The 18,331-nt window shown below is 42.0% G+C and overlaps 1 protein-coding gene across 1 annotated transcript in view; it reads left to right on the forward strand.

Annotated features, from left to right (window-relative positions):
• Positions 1–18,331, forward strand: part of LRCH3 (leucine rich repeats and calponin homology domain containing 3) — a 52,503-nt gene that overhangs the window by 20,403 nt on the left and 13,769 nt on the right. The window contains 12 exon segments of the mRNA XM_040705668.2: positions 2,658–2,751; positions 2,871–2,991; positions 5,275–5,423; positions 7,746–7,822; positions 9,999–10,050; positions 10,206–10,346; positions 10,997–11,041; positions 12,140–12,193; positions 15,408–15,488; positions 16,639–16,710; positions 17,587–17,635; positions 18,092–18,205. Of these exon segments, the coding sequence (XP_040561602.1) occupies positions 2,658–2,751; positions 2,871–2,991; positions 5,275–5,423; positions 7,746–7,822; positions 9,999–10,050; positions 10,206–10,346; positions 10,997–11,041; positions 12,140–12,193; positions 15,408–15,488; positions 16,639–16,710; positions 17,587–17,635; positions 18,092–18,205 (1,049 nt within the window).

The following is an 18,331-nucleotide window of genomic DNA, read 5'->3' on the forward strand; positions in this document are numbered from 1 at the left end:
CATCAGCTGTGTTATATCACGGTACATTCTAGTGAGGTACTGCTTTGTAAGAAGCAAAGAGTAGTTCAGAAGACGACCTTGGAAATAACATCTGGAAGGCAATGTTAGAGGTAACGTACAGTAAAAAGAACACATTGGCATCTCCATAGTACAGGGGGCATGCTGGCATGTTGGTGACAGGTGTTCACGTTATGAAATCTCAGGTTTTTATACATATTCACTGAAGTATACTCCAGTGTGATTTGTAACCCTCTGTACAGAACTTCATAACGCTGTGCTCGAGCTGCAGGTGTAAACGCTGATCTCCACCCCGTTAGCAAACTGTTATTCTTGGCAAGCTTTCACTTGGCAGTACTGCTGAGTATTGTAACACAAATATTGGAACAGTCAGCTGTATCAGCTGCTGAGTTTGAAGATGTCTGGAGAAAAGCAAGAGTTAAGATTTACTTCTGTTACATGAAGCAGAAGAAAGGGAGTCAGTGAAGTATGAAACTAAATACATATAAGAATTTCCTCAGTCACCTTGGAAGATAGTAATAATGTGTGGAGAAGTTGCTAAAAGATGTACTGCTGTCTTAGCAGCAATAAAACAAACCAGAGGGCCTCACAATAAATCATTATGAGTCAGATTTCTGAGGCAGGGTTTGCATGAGGGACTGACTGATTTCAGCAGCACTGAGCACCTGAACTTGTTCTTCTGTGTGAGGTCAATGTGAGTGTTTTATGAGTGTCACTCACTCTCCTAGAATATAAGCTGTTGCAGGTAGTACTGTGCACAGTGCTAGGGGTACTGTCCTATTCCTGGCAAGAAGAGGCTCTAAAAGATGAACTGTTGTGATGGCTCTTTGACATATTTTATTTTTTTAAAGGGAAAATCCAAAATAAATGGGCCTGCATGCTCACTGCTTGCTGTCTGTAACTATGGATTGCTATTAAAGCTGTCATTAATTGCTTCTCTGACACAAGGATTAATGCATTTTAATCATAGCTTGGAATTCTGACTATAAAAAAAAAGACAGAAATATGTATCAAAGGGCTTTTCAATGTTTGAGATGTGGCCAAGCAGCCATTTTGATGCTCTTTAGTTCTGTGTAACAGTTCACCTCCAGTCAGGGCTCTCAGAAGATTCTGAGAGTATCAGTGCCCTTAAAATGGAAATATATGGCAAACAGACTTTTTTCTTCCCCCTTACTTTGTATGTGTTATTTATGTTCTGTGAACTGCTAGCATAAAAGTACTGTTCTGCTGTCAGTGTCTCAAATTAATTGCAATGAGCAATTTCATCTTTTTTCCTTCCCACCCCAAGCAGGAGTTATATTTTTTCCCCCTTATTTTTTGCTAAGGCTTCACTGTGCAGCTGAGCTTTCTGCTCAGATACCAGCTGTAGAAGTGGGCCTTCTTTGATTCTTTGATTTAACTCAACCACCACAGAGGTCCCAGAGCTTGTCTTTTGGTGTCCATCTGCAGATGCGCAGAAGATACGTAGTCTGATATTTCTCATCTGGAGTTCTCCATTCCTCATGCTTTCTTGCTTTTCTTATGTCTATTTGAAAACAGAGCTGTAGGAATGTGGAGAAGGGCAGTAAAGCTGTAGAAGTCCCACGCGAGCATATGCTCCTGTGTAAATAATAGCAACAAGAATCATTTAGAAATAAGTATTTCCTTGAAGAGAGGTTTTAAGTGAGCAGCAGCTTGAGAGCAGAACCAGCGAGAAGATGGCCTGCAGTTTGGTTATGACGGATGAAGCAATTAGCTTCCCAGAGTTCCTTCTTCCATGTGTATTGTGTAGTAATTACTGCTGCAGTTCTCCCTGGGGCTGTGAGTGCCAGTAGGACAGTTGGGCCATTGTGAAATGCCATCTGCAGTGGGTCAGACAAGTCCCATTGTCTCTGTGCTGCAGAGATCTGCAGCAGTTGCCAGGCCTGACATCTGTGATGGCTGTGCTGCTGAATTCTGGCATTTCTGAGCCCCGAACTTTTGAGAACTGTGTGGCCCTTTGGCTGTACGTATTGTCATGCAGGCACATGTCTGGTGCCCTCATTGAGACGTGTCATTATTGACGGTCAGACTCCACAGAGGAGAACTGTACTTCTATATCTATTATGTTATGAAGTATTTGAAATGTCCTGCTTACTGTGCAGCTTCTGAGCTAGGTAATTATGATACGGAAGATGGTTATGTAGTGCATTCTGCATACGTTTGTGTAGAATAAATATATCCTCATAGTCATGTATTTTTAGTAATAGATGCTTTTATGCTTACTTGTGGAAAAATGTTGTGGGAAGAGAATGGCAGTGTTTTTCAACCCAAACATACCAGTGATGGGAAATGAAAGCTCCACATACTAAGCAGTGAAATAACAATTCTGTTTTCTTTGTTACCGTTTCTGTTTAGGTCGTGTTTGAAGCGTAGATAAATACTTTGGATCAGGTTAGCTCTTAAAGATGCCAGATGTGGCAGGTGGACAGTTGACAGAGAGCAATATTTCAAGTTACAAACACATCCTTCTTGTTCTGTGTGGTGAATGCAGGGTGATGCTCTCCGGTATGCTGAGCTAATACTGTGCTTGGTAGCCTATTCTACTTTTAATAGCTGTAATAGCTGACAAATTTGCAGTGCTGTTTATATTACTGTATCTAAAACATTGTGTTTGACAGCCACGAGGAACTTTATTCCAGTCGTCCATATGGAGCACTTGATTCTGGCTTCAATAGTGTGGACAGTGGAGACAAAAGATGGTCAGGGAATGAAGTAAGTATCGCGTTTTTGTTGAGTGCCATATTGTATGGGGAGGAAAACTGCTAAGTGTACATCTGGAAGCATATTCAGTAGGTAACGTAAAATGTTTCTTTGTTGTTTGTTTTCTGAAGCCAACAGATGAGTTCTCAGACCTCCCTTTACGTGTGGCAGAAATCACTAAAGAGCAGAGACTGCGAAGAGAAAATCAGTATCAAGAAAACCGAGGGAGCTCAGTCGTAACCAATGGTGGAGGTAAACAGTGATCTTTGTCTAACCGTATTTATTGTTGTCATGATTAGAGTTTTAGAATATTTGCTGTGTGCCATAGGATGCCCAAGGACAAAGAGCAGAGTAAGATTCAGAAAGACTGTTGTGTAATCAGTACTTTATGTAAAGACAAAGTCAGACAGCATCAGAATTAGGATTTTCAGGGAGATATTATGTCAGCTTCTGCATATATGCCAGAGTTGTGTGCAGGTCACTTGAGTACTTTGAATAGTGTTTTGGAATCCTGAATTTCAGCTCATAAGGTTTTGCTGCTTGAGCTACTGGGAGAAGTTACAGCAGCAGTGAACGGTCTGTGCTCTGCGTCCACTGCTTTCACAACAGGATGAACAGTTTTGTCAGGGAATTCCTGACCAAGCAGGAATCGAGCAGTAGATGTGCCCTGCTCAAGAATCTTGAGTCTTAATCCAAACATGTGAGCCAGCCTAGCGGGATGAGTACTTATAAGTGCGATGATGTTTTTAGACCTCAATTTGTTGCCCCGCGGTCTTAAAGTGGCACTTTTTCATTTGTTCCATAGATGACAGTGCTTCCCATGTGTCTTGATCTCCACAATCTTTATCCATTTTAACTTGCAGTAAACTGCTACCACTGGCTTAGAGTTCAGTCCTCTTTGTGTTACCATGACCAGTTTTAGCATTCTTCCACGTCTGTTTTTTTTTTTTTTTTCAGTCATTTTGTTGTCTTTTCACTCACTGCCACATCTACTGATCAAGTTTTCTTCTGCTGTTTTCCATTTCCCCTACGGGTTCCAGCTCATGTACCCTATCTGAGTACCTTCCCCATAGTTTTCATCTTCCTCATCCATCTCCCATTCTCTTCCTTCCTCCTCTCCGTATTCGACTTTTGCCATCTTGTTTCTTTCAGTCTTACTCTTTACAGTTAAATTCAGGCAAAGTTAGAAGAATTGCAAACACGATGTTAAGGGAAGCCGTGGGCAGCCTTAATAACAGGTAGTGCTGCCAGCTGCACCTCTCAGACTTAACTTTATTTTGTTCTTTGGGTTTTGTACACCAGGCATTTCAAAATTCCTCATTAGTCTTTAAGGTGGAGCACAGTCAGTTCACATCAGGAGTACTGGAGAGGGGTGCAGGTCTCAGCATATGACTGCCAGTGACCCAGGAGATCCCTGTTAGTTTTGTGCTTCTAACACTGCTACTAATGTATTTCTTCTTCTACTGTAATATTATTAGTAATGTTTAATAAGCAAGGCTGGAAAGAAGGTTGTTGTGGTGCATGTGGTGTGGCTTTTGTTGGGTGTCTTTGAGTGTGGGGTGGTTTTTTGTTTGGTGGTGTTTTTTGGTGGTGGTGGGGTTTTTTTGTTTAGTTTTTTTAGGATTTGAAACTGAGATGGAGATAAAATGAAGCCAAAATATATAGGAATGCTGTTCTGGATGGGTGTAGTAGCAGAGGAGGTGGCTTTGGCAGCAACAGTTGCTGGATTGTGTGGTGAGGCAAAGAAAGGTCTGTTTTAGGCAAGCAGGAAAGAGGCGGAGGAGTAGGAAAAGAATGTCTGCAAGGGAGTCTAGAGCAATTCTGGGGAGAGTTTGAAGGACAGGAAAGCTCCGGAGCTCAGGAAAGGAGCTCGTGCTTTCCCTGCATCCACAGCACTGGATTTTTCACTAAGCTAGTTTACTCAGTGTCATGACACTCAGAATTCCTGGGCAGAATGCACATTCTGTGTATATAAAATAAGACTTCTGTGTGATTTTATGTCATTTTCGAGGATTTTGTTGCTTTCTGTAACGTTCCATTATTTCCACTTACGCTTTTTGTAATCATTGCATTTGCATCCAGATAACTTGGTCATGCTCTTGTTGTAGTAGTGAAAATAGGAGAGCTGCGTCATATCCATCCTAATTTGTCTGATGGAGATGAGTTAGAAACGAGATAAATCCAGCATGTACACAGCTCATTGCACAATCTGTTATTGACAGATGCTTGTCAGCGTTGAGAAAGCTATCATATTCATTTTTGGTTATTGCTGGAATATCCACAGCCAGCAGCTCAGAACTACATTCTGTGTGTTTCTCTTTGCTTTCTGAAAACCATGAATTTTATCGTTACTTCAAAATCTGATGTTTAACAAACGTTAGTGGGCCAGGCAGGATCCAACACCTTTGAGGCTGAGCTTCCCAGACGGAAGGAAGCCAGTAGGACCTCAGTTCCTGGCACTGTTTTTGTGTTGTTTATTTTCTCCTCCTGTTGGTCATCTAATGATGGGTGTTTCCTTTGTGTGTGTATGTCAAGTGGAACATGATCTCGATCAGATCGACTATATTGATAGCTGTGCCACGGAAGAGGAGGAGGAAGAGGTGAGGCAACCCAAGTGCGTGGACTCAGACAGCCTCAGCTCACAATTCATGGCATATATTGACCAGCGGAGAATCTCTAATGAGGTGGTGCTTTTACTTAAATTCATTAAATTCATATGCCACAGGAAAGCCTTTGTGTTTATATTAATGCTTCTTGTCCTCACAGGTTTTCTTACAGAGGAAAAAAAGAAAAAGACATTAGTATGGTCTGGTCTGATCTGGGGGGGATCTCTTGAGCTTTGTGGAAGGTCAGGGCTGAAGTGTTAAGCTGCTCCTGAGTGCCCTTTGGGAGCTGTGGGATGAGTCTAAAGCAGCCACGCTTCTCCTGCTGCGTTGTGGGTTTTTGCAAGCCTTGTGCTTTAGGTTTGTGTGAAGTGAATGGCTTTCCAGAGGAGTATTGTCATCAGGAAACACAGAAGTTGATGCTTCTGAATGATTTGGATGTGGTGCTCAGGGACATGATTTAGCGGAGGGTTGTTAGAGTTAGGGTAGTATGGTTAGGTTGTGGTTGGACTCGATGATCTTGAAGGTCTTTTCCAACCTTGAGAAACTCTATGATTCTATGATACCTAAAGTGTTGTTCATGTTTACCTGATGAATTGCTAAATGAATAAATGGCTTTTTAAAGGGAAAAAATGCTCACTGTCAGCATAAAGATTTACGACATGAATTTTGCAGCTCCATTAATTTGGCTGTTCTTGTTGATGATAATGAACTTACTGCCGTGAGCATACATTTTATGTTTAGACTAACTTCAGTGCTCGGACTTTTCAGAAGGCCCACTGTATGCTGCAAACAGCTTCTGTCTCTTTCAGTTCTGAGCAGAGCTCTGAGGTGTCACAGGCTTGGATACGTACACAGTCACCTGTCTGAACAGGAAGGGTTGTGCTTTGAGATCAATCTGGCATTTACCTGTTCTCAGTCAGCAAAAGCATACAGTTAACAGAGCAGTGGGTGAAAGTATTGCTAGATGAGTTAGAAGGTTTTGCAGCCAGCTTTTTGCAAATCTCTGGACATAGGCATGAGTAGCTCTGGACTCTTTTCTCCTCTCACAGACACTCCACACACACACAAAAAAGCAAAGAAGCCTCTTTGTTCTTTCCTCCCAGCGAGTCTAAACAGCCTCTTTTTCATTTTTGTTCTCAAGTATCTTTCTGTTCAAGCTGGTATGTAATACTTGCACTGGAATGCTGCAGTTCAGAAAGCTCCATAAGTGCCATCTCATTCCTGAGGGTCTCAACACGTGCACCTATTTACCCACAGCATGCAGATGCAGAACTGGGCAACATTGGAAAACATCTCTGTTTCAACTGCAGCAGCCTCTGCTGTGGACACTGAGTGCTGTTTGGATGGCAGATGTGGCAGAGGCTCCTCAGAAATCAAACTCTAGCAGTGGGTTTTTAGCCCCATCACATCTCTTTTTATGTTCTGGGAGTCTTACGTAGTGCCTACGTGCACAGCTTCACAATTCAGCAGATCCTTATATGTGCTGCATAAGCAACCTGTCTGAGAAATCTTTGGTGGTTGGTATGCCTAAACAGTACCTGTTAATGCTGCAGTTCATGTGTGTCCTTTCAGATCATTGTGTGTTTTGAAGCAGAAAGATACTTCCTTCTGGGGGGAAAAGAAAACGGTGGCTCTTGTGGATCATGTGGATCTTACAGTGCTCGTGTAGGATCGCCACTGTTCTGTCTGCTTTGTGTTACTGGTTGCTGTGTTAAACATCAGTGGCACAAATATCCATCGGAGACGTATCCTTGTAGGAGATCTCATAAGTGCAATATCAAATGATGCCATTTGAAGCATAGAAATGAGCAGAACTCAGAAAAGGCAGCTGTTGGCAGCACAGTGTGAGGGCTTTTCACTTTTGAATAGTGGAAAGTGACCAACATCAAAAAAGTTGTACATTCTATATTCATAAAAATTAAGCTGTTTACAATCTGTCTAAGAAGAAGACTGTTTTAAAATGCTCTACAAGTTAGAAGGCTGACTGTATTGCAGTATAGCAAGCGAAAACTGACAAGTTAATGTTGATGTTTCCATTTTTCTACGTTAGTGGGTATAACTAAAAGCTGATAAATGACACCAGGAGCAGTCTGTCTCTGTTCCCAGTGAGATCCGTGACTTCATAGCTCAAATTAAGCTGTAGGTATTCATCTCGTGTTTTCCCTTTTTATTCTCCTGTGACCTGTCATAGGGCATCATAAGAGAGCATCAGCTTTGTATACTGTGTATTGAGTCTGCCTTGTTGGAAATAAACATCTCTGAGATGTGTTTTGATGTTCTTTCTTGGATATGTTGAATACTGCTTGTTAGAAGTGTTGCTGTACAAAGAGATGCATTGACTTTTAATGTATGTTATTCTGGCTGTGTTGCTAACTCAGTCTCCTATGTTGTTCTGCACAGAGCTCACCAGCAAAGCCTGCATCTACTAGAGAATTTCAGAAGGCTGAGGACACGAGACGGTATTTACAACAAAACAGGTAAGAGATGTGCTAACACTGGTTTGTACAAAGTTCTGTGGGGAATCCAGAACACCTTCACTGGATGGCTTTCTATTGTTTTCAATGGCGCCTTCTTTTGCTTCGCTGGGAACGTGCACAGCACTCACAAATGTTATTACTGTGAATTTGGAATTCATATTCTAGTCATGGCAGCGATCAGAAGGCTTGACTATTCTATACCAATGCTGAGATATAAATGAGTTGGTTTAAAAAATCTGCCAAATTAAAGCATATAGTTCCAAACACGTGTAATAGATGCTTTCTGTGATTTAATCTGTGCTTTGATTAAACAGTAGATAAATTTTTATCGATAAATACAGTTCAGAGCTGGACAGGATATGAATGAGGTGGTTGGGTTTGGGATGTCTGGGTGTCTTGTTGAAAGAGCAGAGAATAGGAAAATTGGTAGCTTTTTGATAACATGAAATCAAAACCGACAGAACCTTAAATATACTGTTGAAACACTGCAGTGTTCTGTGGAGTGAAAATGAAGGTGAAACAATCAGCAGAAAGCCAGGGTCTATAGTATATAGGGTCTATAAGTAAAGCATAAAATAATTTGGGCTGAACGTAACGTGTTCTCCCCAAATGAAACAAATGCTTTTGGTTTGAAAGGCCAATTTGGTTTTGGCTTTATGATACTTTGTCCCATTTGAACATTTGGGGTCAACATAGAAATAATTACACAAACAAGAAATTCCATCTGAAGAAAACAAGGTGAGAAGGCAACTTAGCCAGGAGTAAGCTGCTGCTTACATGTACAGATTGAATGATAAAGGGAGTTTAGATTACCAGGGTATCCATTGTTAGCAAAAGTTAACTTGAGAATGACAGTGGATCTTCATGTGCAAGTCATTCGTTAAGGATCCAAGGAAACTGTAGCTTGCTCATATTCTGATGCAGCTGAGCAAAGTTCTTAATGAGGCACTGAAAACAAGTAATATTATTGCCCTTTAGATTATGGAAAAACAGCCATATGACAATTGGCAGGTTTTATTGTATATAATTTTAAGCATATATTAGACAAATACTTCATTTGTGCCACCCAAAAGCTGTAAACTGCTTCCACTGTATCTCATTGCAAATGCCCTGGCATGCAGCCCTTTTTTTTCTTTCTTTATTTTTTTAAGCATGCTGGAGCCATTAAAGCTCTTGAAGAGTTGGATGTAATGCAGGCTTCATCTTAAGAGTACTTACATCAGTTGATTCAGCTCAGCAAATACAGTTGTTGCCCCTGGATGGGCTGTGGTGCATTTCTGATACAGCAACGCTGAGTGCACTCTGCTCTGAGTACACTTCCTGGCACTTAGTTGAACCCTGAATGCTGTCCTTTCCAGAAACAAAAAGGCCTGTAATCTCCAGAATGTAATATTAAGAGAGATTCAAACTTCCTGTGTTTTGAAATCATTCTGATAATGAAGGAAATTACATCCATTAAATGATGAACTGCGGTAGTTGCGACCTAACTTGGTGTCACAACGTTTCTTCAGTTGTCTTAAATTCCACCTTTGTGGTTGTCTGAAGCTAATTGTCTGGGCAATTAGTTTTACAAACAGCTGTAATCTGGAGAAGGATTTGTCTGACAGTAGTGTTTATGCATCAGTGGCCAATCCCCTTCCACCTGGTGTTTGCCTGCAGGGACACTGAATTACGAAGACCTGAAACTCTAAATTTGATGCAGGACAGAGAGCATCACCAAGTGCTAAGGAGTTATGTGGACAGAACAGAGAGGTAGGGAGAAGAAACGTATAGTTCCTACTAAATATTTTTAAATGATTTTCTTTGCTATCCATAGTAACCAGTTGTTCCTCTATATGAGGATCATCTGGAGAGTTCCTGGATTGGTTACTTAATCAGCTCCTGTAGAATGAGTATTAAGTACCAGATATCTCAGTGTAATAAGCCAAACGTACAAAGCCATAGATACATCTTGAGCTGTGGAAGCATTTTAATACAGTTAGGAGAAGAGGTAGAAATACCTGCACAGAGTCAACCGTGAAGTAATGAAGTTAAATCGTTACTGCAGCACTTGAATATCTTGCTAAATAGTTACTCTTACAGAGTTGATAAGATACATGTGCATCACTGACGACTCGTATGATTTTATTTTTCAATTGAAGATTGAAAATACGCTTTCTCTTTTTCCATTTGGCAGACCCCCAGCTGATTCACCTTACTTTCTCTCTCTATCAAGTCACCAGAGTCAGGTAACGCATTGAACTCTTCTGTCTTCCTCTTCTAGCTAAGTCTGATGCAGAACCAAACTTAGGCTACCTGTAAGACACGGATGGTTTCTCTGTAACCCATCTGTCTTAACCTGTGTAGCTCTGTCTGTACAGCACAGTGCACTGTTCTGTTCCAGGTGCCCAATACAGACCCCGACCTGCACCGCAGGCACATAGAGCGTACCCGCCGGGAGGCACAGCTAGCAGCGCTGCAGTACGAGGAGGAAAGGATGAGAACCAAGCAGATCCAGAGAGAAGCTGTTCTCGACTTTGTTAAGGTACCTTTCCTTTAGCCCTGAGTCGATTCCAAACCTTCATCGTTTTCTTTAATGAAAATGAATTGCTGTGGTCATTAACGCTTGCGTGCTGCACTCTTGGGCATGCATGGTGTTTTATAAAGCAAATGAAGAAGCAGCTAGGTTTTAGCTGCCTGTGAAACTAGGCTTTTCATTAACACAGCTATCTTAGTCCCCTGGTAATATTGTGTAAAAAAAAAAAAAAAATCACTATTTTTTTAATTATTAAAGAAAATCAGCTCAGTCTTTTAGTTAAAAACTTAACAAAATGCATCTTCATTGACAAGCCTTCTTTTTTTTTTTCTTCTGTTGCCTTTGTTATTCATGAGAACTGTGTTTTCAGCAATGGAATTCCTCCCTTGGGTTATATTTTGGGTCTATTATGCCTCTTTAAGACGCAAAAACAATTTGGGCTTTTTGTTTTTATACAATATAAAGGCTGGCTTTTGACTAATAGTATCAGTGAAGTTTCAGCTCTGTGGAAACTTGGAAGCAGCCTGGTGCATGTTTTATTTACAAACTGGGACTATTTCTGTTTTAAAACACTTCTCAATTATACTGTATTATTCAGAGCTCTTGTTTCTCTGTCTCGTGCTTTTAAACTGGTCTTTCCTTTTTTTCTTTCCCTATAGCAAAAAGCATCCTTAAGTCCTCAGAAAAGTCCTCTGGATAGTGAGGTAAGACTCCAAAAAGAGCATTGCTTTCCTCCAGGGGGGGAAAAAAAAAAGCTATCTCAGAAATCAGAAGTTCTCCTGATTGTGGAGAACACTTCAGGACTGGGTTATAGCATAGCCTTTCACATTTAATCAGCCCTTGGTTGACACCCCAAGCACACACTTCCCCTTATGGATCAGTTTAATATTTCCTTCTGTTCGTGCAGATTGCCTGTCTGAGTGTTTTGTTTTCTTGTACGTTTTCTATGTTCTATACGGAAAATAGATTTCACCTTCCATCTCAAGATGCTGCCTGGAAGCAATACAGTTCACTTTCTAATGGGAGCATTCAGACAAGTTTTTGTGGTGCAGTCATTTCTCGTCCATCCATCAGTTTCCTCCCATTTCCCTGTCGTATTGCCACCTATCCCAGAAAGATCAGCTATTTTTATTTTGAGGTCTGTTTGCTTACTCAAAGCAAAACAAAAGAACTTCCTTTTAATATCATTTTGTAGTCAAAGGCAATAAAAAGGGGACAAGAAATCACACAGAGCTCAGTCTTCTAAAATACACAGGCCTGAGCCAATGACATCTGCTCACTGTGTGCATCACGTTTCAGTGGAATGAATGCTCTTTCACTGCTTGCCATCCCCTCTTATGTGGGGGAAATTAATTCACATGGCAGCAGTAATCAAATCAAAACCTTTAACAGCATAGTGCAAGCAATTATCACTTTAGAAGCATTTTTCACCTTATTTTTTCTTCGAAAATTACCAAAACGTGGGATATTTGAAATAGTTTTTGCTCCTTTTCCTTCTGAATTTATTCTTTTAAAGGGTCCTTTGTTCTCCCCCTGATAAAAACTAAATACATGGTTGTCTGTATGTGCTCGGGACAGCACAGAGAGCAGAACAATTGACTCCTTAAGTGATAGGAATACCCTGTAGTTCCTGGGTTATGTGGCTGTATATATTCCTACGCAGTTTTGGCTACTGTATGGAACTGTAGAAGAAATGCCTCGCAGCACTATAAACAAGCAGCACGTGTTCCAAGTTGTCTGTCTGTTCACAGCTGTGTCGTTCTGTTTGTTTCTGACGTTACTCCATCTCTCCCACCTCCCAGTGTCCCTTTCCATCCAGAAGGTCTCAGCATACTGATGATAGTGCCTTGTTAGTGGTAAGATCCTGCACGCAACAGCCTTTTTCTGTGGCACATTCTGGAGCATAAAAATAATGCCGTGTTACAGTTGGCTCGGATTAGACCAATTCTTTCAGATCTAATCTAAATAGCATAAAACATGACCTCTTTTTTCAGAAGTGACTTATTTTGAGTATGTTGATACGTGTACTGTCAGCCATTTCTTAATCATATAGCAGCGTTTTCCTGCAAAATAATGAAAGCTTACCTTTTGCTAAGAGCAGAAGGAAATTACTGCTGATGGAGAACAACTTATAAGATCCAAAATTGACCTCTGGTAGTTCCACTTTGATTCGCCCTCCGTTTGGCTCACTTCCTAATTGATGAGCTCTCCAGTGTCAAATAAACCACGGGATGCTCTGAATACGGCCTCCCACTTGAGCTTTGTTTGCATCCTGCACCGAGTGCTTGGTGTGGATTGGTGTCCTGGGAACCACAGTGCCCAAAGGGAAAATACTGCTGTAAGCATAAGTGCTAAAGGTCTGAACTGTTCCTCATTCTCTGCTGCTGTTTCGTGATGAAGATGTCTCACGTACCTATTCTGAACAGCAGCAAAAATGAAAGCTTTACTGTACTTCATGTTTTATGCTATTTCTTCTTTCGTGGCATCTTAGTGGTGTAGCGTAATTAAAGAATATAATTAATGCCACAATCCTTGTCTGTAGAAGGAGAATACACTTGATTTGCCTGCCATTGCATGACTGCATGCCTGGGATTTGTGTTCTTAGCTCATGTGCATCCCCATCACCTGCCTCAACTCTCTATAGGCAGTGCTCTCAGAACATATCTCTTCAGAACATGTTGGTCAGTGTTTACTGTCTCTTCATTCAAACGTGTTGGTGTTGCTGCTGTCACACTCCCAGCGCTGTGAGGGGGCAGAAGGAGGCTCCTTGTGAAAAGAATGTGTTGTGGTCGTGCATGTGCCTGCTTCCAGAAATCACCATCAGCCAATTTAAATACAGAAACACATTTGTATGCTGTAAGAACCAGGAGAGCAGACGTGGGTTCTGTACAGTGTTGATGCTGTGACAGTAAGTTCATCTTTTAGAATGTATTTCAAAGATGATACATTTTAAGGACCCCTTTTATTTGTGAGTATCATCCCATGGTTTTCATTGTGCTGAATGCTACGTTGCATACTTGGAATTCTTAGCAATCAGTTTGCTGAACTTCCATCCACGGTGGTTTCTTTTGTGCCTTTATCCAGATTAAATCTCTGCACAAAAAGGGGCTGGGGGAAAAAGTGGCCGGGCTGGCAGGGAAAGTTGGAACCGTGTTTGAAAACAGTAGTTTCTGCATTGGATTTCCTTTGGATTTCTTGCTCTTTTTCAGCAGCCCTGAACTCTGCATCCCATACATCGTGCTTTCAGTGTATGAAACACTGGTTTTCTGAACTATGGAACTATGATCTGCAGATTTGTGCTGCAGTGGAAATGCATGCTGTGTCTAATGATGACAGATGCCAGGACAGCTGCCCGTAGCAATTGTTGTAACTGGAACGTGTAGCTCTGGGCAGCTCATGAATTTGCAGCAGTTGTTTTTTTTTTTTTTTTTCCACTAATGTACTTTGTATGGCAAAAACTTGTTAAACATCAAGGAGTCGATCACTAGTTTGCTTAAAAAACAGACAGCTGTCGTATGAGTTGAAACTACTTTTACCTTTTTTAATCCTATTGCATTTCCTTGGGCATTTCTCCTGTCCCTCTGGGTTTGAAATGTAGCTAGACCTAAATTCTGAGGCTGGTTTGTTTCCTTCAGTGAAGCATAGGGGCATTCATATCAAAGCACCATTTGCTAATGACAGTTCAGTACATTTTCTCCATTTACATCATTTTCTCTTTATCATTTTCTATGCCTAAACACTGCATGTCAATAAAGCTGCATGCTGCCTGTGGGATTTTCCACTCATTGTTCAGAAAAAGTTAAGTTACTTAGAATGCAGGTGAGCTCTCCTTTTATTTTTGGTAGCTCTTCAGGTGTTGTTACCTCTTTAACAGAAAAATTCCTAGGAGCCAAATTTAAGTTGTGATTTTTCCCTTTTAAATCTCATCACATTCCTTTTGCTCCTCTTGTATGTTGTTGTTTAACACAAACTGAAATGCATTTGTGTTGCACAGTTCGCTCCTTTCCTTTGGTGGGTACTTTCAGGGCAGTCTGTTTCAGCTCACAAAATGGCTTTCTGTGCCTTCTGTGAGCATTTACAGTTGCTTGTTCCCTCTGCATGCCTGTGATTCGATGCAAAGTGGAGTTTGGCTACAGGACTTGAGCGTGTGCTGTGATGGATTTCACTGTGTTGATTTAGAACAGCCAGACTAACTAAACCTTTGCTGAAGAAATACAGTCGCTGGCCTCTCTGAGAATCCCTGCAGTGTAACTCAGTCTTATATTACTCATATTCCATTTGCCATTCTCACTAGAGTACTCTCATTGCACTTGGGAGTGCTTGTTAATACAGCATCAAGGCTTCAGGCTTGGGGTAACGATTTCAATCTTGACTGCTTTTGAATCTCATCTTTCCCCAGATAGCTTTTTGTCCCCTCTACTACTGTACGTTACAAGGTGAGTCAGTGGGAGACAGATTGTTCTCTCCAACTGCTTCTCAGTTTGTCACAAAGCCTGTGAAATACCCAGTGGGCACCAGGCAGCTGCTGTGACCTCGCTGCGTAACTCTCGTGTCACTGCTGCCCTGGGCTGCCTTCGTCATGTTTTCCTCTCGTGGTCTGAAACATGACCTGGGACCATCATCACAGTTAACACATGGGGTCTCTGAGACATTTTAAGTTAAGCCGTTTGGGCACCAGTGTGCTACAAGTAATAACAGCATGAGTGAAGTGAGCACGACTTGAATTATGCTAACTTGTGCCCTGGAGGTTTCTCTCAGGCAGTTGCCATCCATTTGTATGCACAGACAACTGACAATCAGATTGTTGTAAAGTAGCCTTATTTTTAGTTAGTGCAGAGTCACAGTTGGGCTCTGTTTTGGCATTCCCTCTATCTAAAGTTGTTTGTGGCTGTGGGGATTTCTCTAACTTCATTGCTAGACCTAGAAATGAAGAGCAGCGCGTGCAGCGGTTGCAAGTCTGACCTGCAGCACCCTGATTCTTCTTGTATTGCAGCTACCTTCTCTTACAGTTGTTCTGTGCCTCACTTCTTCCTCTCTTCCCTCCCTTTCTTTCCTCGCTGTCCCTGACAGAATGGCTTTGAGCCTCTCTTTGTGTTTGAGATTGACAATAACACCAATACCATTAAGAGAAGGCCAGGGACTCGCAAACAGGTGAAGAGCATGCGCTGTGTTGCTGTTGTGCTTCTCTTGCCCTCTGTGTGCTGTGTTCCCCCCTTTGCCCACTGCTGGGTTTGTGGATCGTGACTGCTGCTTGTTAGTCTGTGTCAAGGTGGCCTCGCTCTTTTTGTACAGGAATAAAGTTGTGTTAATGTCACAGACCACCACCATTTGGTTTATTTTGCTTTTTGCTATAGTAGCTGATGTTACATTTGCTGAAATAGCATTTCGAAACTTGTAAAGCAAACAAAAACAGCCAAAAAAAGTTAGCTCTGCACTGCTGCAAAGGAGGCTGTTCTGAGGATCAGCTGCTGTCTGCATGGGGCATGAAGGTGTTTGTGTACGGTTTGCCCTGTCTACAACGTCTCCTTCCATGTGTAATTCACAAAGATCAGCATTAGGTGCTAGTGGCAGAACAAACGTGTGTCCTTTAGCCCATTCAATGTGAGTATCTCTGAGTTTACTGGGTTAATAGATTAACTTACTACAAATGCATTGCATACTCAAAACATTAAAAACTATTTATTTAGAGTAGTGACCCAGAACGGGCTGTTAGGGGGTACGCTTTCCTGTTGGGATGAGAGTCTGGCATAGATGTTACTTTATCACGGAATGGCCTGGGTTGAAAAGGACCTCAGAGATCACCTAGTTCCAACCCCCTGCTATGTGCAGGGTCACCAACCAGCAGACCAGGCTGCCCAGAGCCACATCCAGCCTGGCCTTGAATGCCTGCAGGGATGGGGCACCCACAGCCTCCTTGGGCAACCTGTTCAGTGCGTCCCTCTGGGTGAAAAGCTTCCTCCTAATATCCAACCTAAACCTCCCCGTCTCAGTTACTTCAGGTGTTTCTTTAGGAAGTGCTTACCTGTTTGTTGTCCAGTTTTGCTCCCGTTGTCGCTTTGTTGTGTGCAAAAAGGAGAGTTTCACCTCCCAAGCTCAGAAAGTTCAGGCAAGTAGGAAAGCTTTAACCACAGTTGGAAAAGTAAACACCTGTCGTGCCTGTCTTTTGCTTTTTAAGTGTTCCTGAGCACATAACCATGATCACCTCCTCCTTTCTGCCTTGGCTACTCACTTCCACCTGTGCATGTGCCCTACCAGCTGCTTGCTAACACTGCTGCTGCCTTCTCTTTCTTTCCACGTTCAGTCCCTCTCAGGGTTGAATCAAGACAGCGGTGCTACTGCCCTGCCTAACGCCTCTGCCCTCAGCCCTGCCAAGGTATCTCTTGCTATTATCATTCACCAATAAAGCCAACAAAAAACTGGGATCCACACATCTGTTTTAACAGGTGTTGGTATGTCAGCTTCTAGTCAGAAGTTCAGGTAGGGTATCAATCTGATTTACCTGATTAAGTTGTAGTTGCTATGACCTCATCTTAGCTTTAGGCTGTGTCTAAGCTAAAAAGCATGGTAACCCATCTGCTCCAGGGGCTTCCTCGCTGTCTTTGATGTTGCTTTTTATTTACAAGATGATTTTCCCTTAACAAAGTCGAGTTTATCAGAAGTACTTCTGTTGCATTCTTTACTGGCTTGCTTTCCCCATTGAGTATAGGTATCCTATAATTTGCTTTTGTGGAAACTGCCATTCTGAATGCATTCATCATGAGAAGTTGGTCTGCGTTAAGCACTACAGTAAAACTGCAGTGTATTTTGCTAGGGAAAGTCATATTGAGTGGCATTACCAGAGGTGTCAGGGAGGCTGTGTATTCTTATCCGTGCTGCTATTATGCAAGTTTTGCATGTCTTTTAATGAGCTGTTTTTGCTGTGCACCCCCTGCAAAGAATACTTAACATCTTAGTGAGAGGGAGGAGTAAACCAAGAGAGCATTGCACTGTCAGTGCTGTTTCTTCACTTCTTCCTCAGAAAAGAGTAATTGTGGCATTTCTGCAAATAGAAAAAAGAAGTTTAGCTGCTTTCTGCAGAGATGAGACTTGGGGAACAACACGTTGTGTTTTTCACATCTGGCTTTTCGTTCTGAAGTATGCTTAGATGGAAGGTGCCTTATATAAAACACAGCAAACAGTAAAAAATGCAGTCACAACTTCTTCCAGGACCATTAGGACCATTTATGCTCTTCTGCTTTTTTGTCTACAGAGTGATGACAGATCCACCATCTCTCCTGGCTCACCCACCACTCAGACAGGTAACAGGGAAAGGAAGCAACGCTTCTGAAAACCGAGATGAAAATATCTGCCTGCACGTTGTGCTGTGAGGAGAAAGGAGCGCCGTATGTGGCACTGCTGTGCTCGACAGCTTACCCACTTCTTTGGGTCTCCTTGCAAACACACGAGGGGAGAGGCAGCAGGGCTGAAGCGTGTCCTCAGGGACAGTGCAGGCTTTGGCCCACAGGCTCATTCAGCAGCAGTCAGAGCAGTTGTTGGAAGTGGTATGTGGAATGTGCTTTGCATGGCGAGTGTCCCCGAAAGTGCCTTTTCCTGCCCTACGCTTTTATCATGCATGCGTGTAATTTATTTTGTCGTGATATTACAATTTATTTTGTCCTTTTTAATTACCACGTTGCTGAACCCATTTCCTATTTAAACTCTAACCGTTTCCTTCTTCCTCATTTCCTTTCCCGTGCCTTCCCACATTTGTTTAGTCCACCTTTCCCCTGCACATCCTGGTCATGCAGCCCTGCCTTCCTATAGAAACCCTTCCCAGCGACCCGAGAGTTTCCTTTTCCGAGCAGCTGTCAGGGATGAAGCAAACAAAGGTAGGTTGTGTAACTCAGAAGTTAGCTTGTTTTGCATTACGTTTTATTAACATCTGCCTTACCTAGGTTTTGCTCTGCTCTGTTGCTGAAGGTCATTATCATCAAACTAGCTTTAGGGCTCCATTT

Source organism: Gallus gallus, chromosome 9 (genome assembly GCF_016699485.2).
Source record: "Gallus gallus isolate bGalGal1 chromosome 9, bGalGal1.mat.broiler.GRCg7b, whole genome shotgun sequence".
NCBI classification, from domain to species: domain Eukaryota; kingdom Metazoa; phylum Chordata; class Aves; order Galliformes; family Phasianidae; genus Gallus; species Gallus gallus.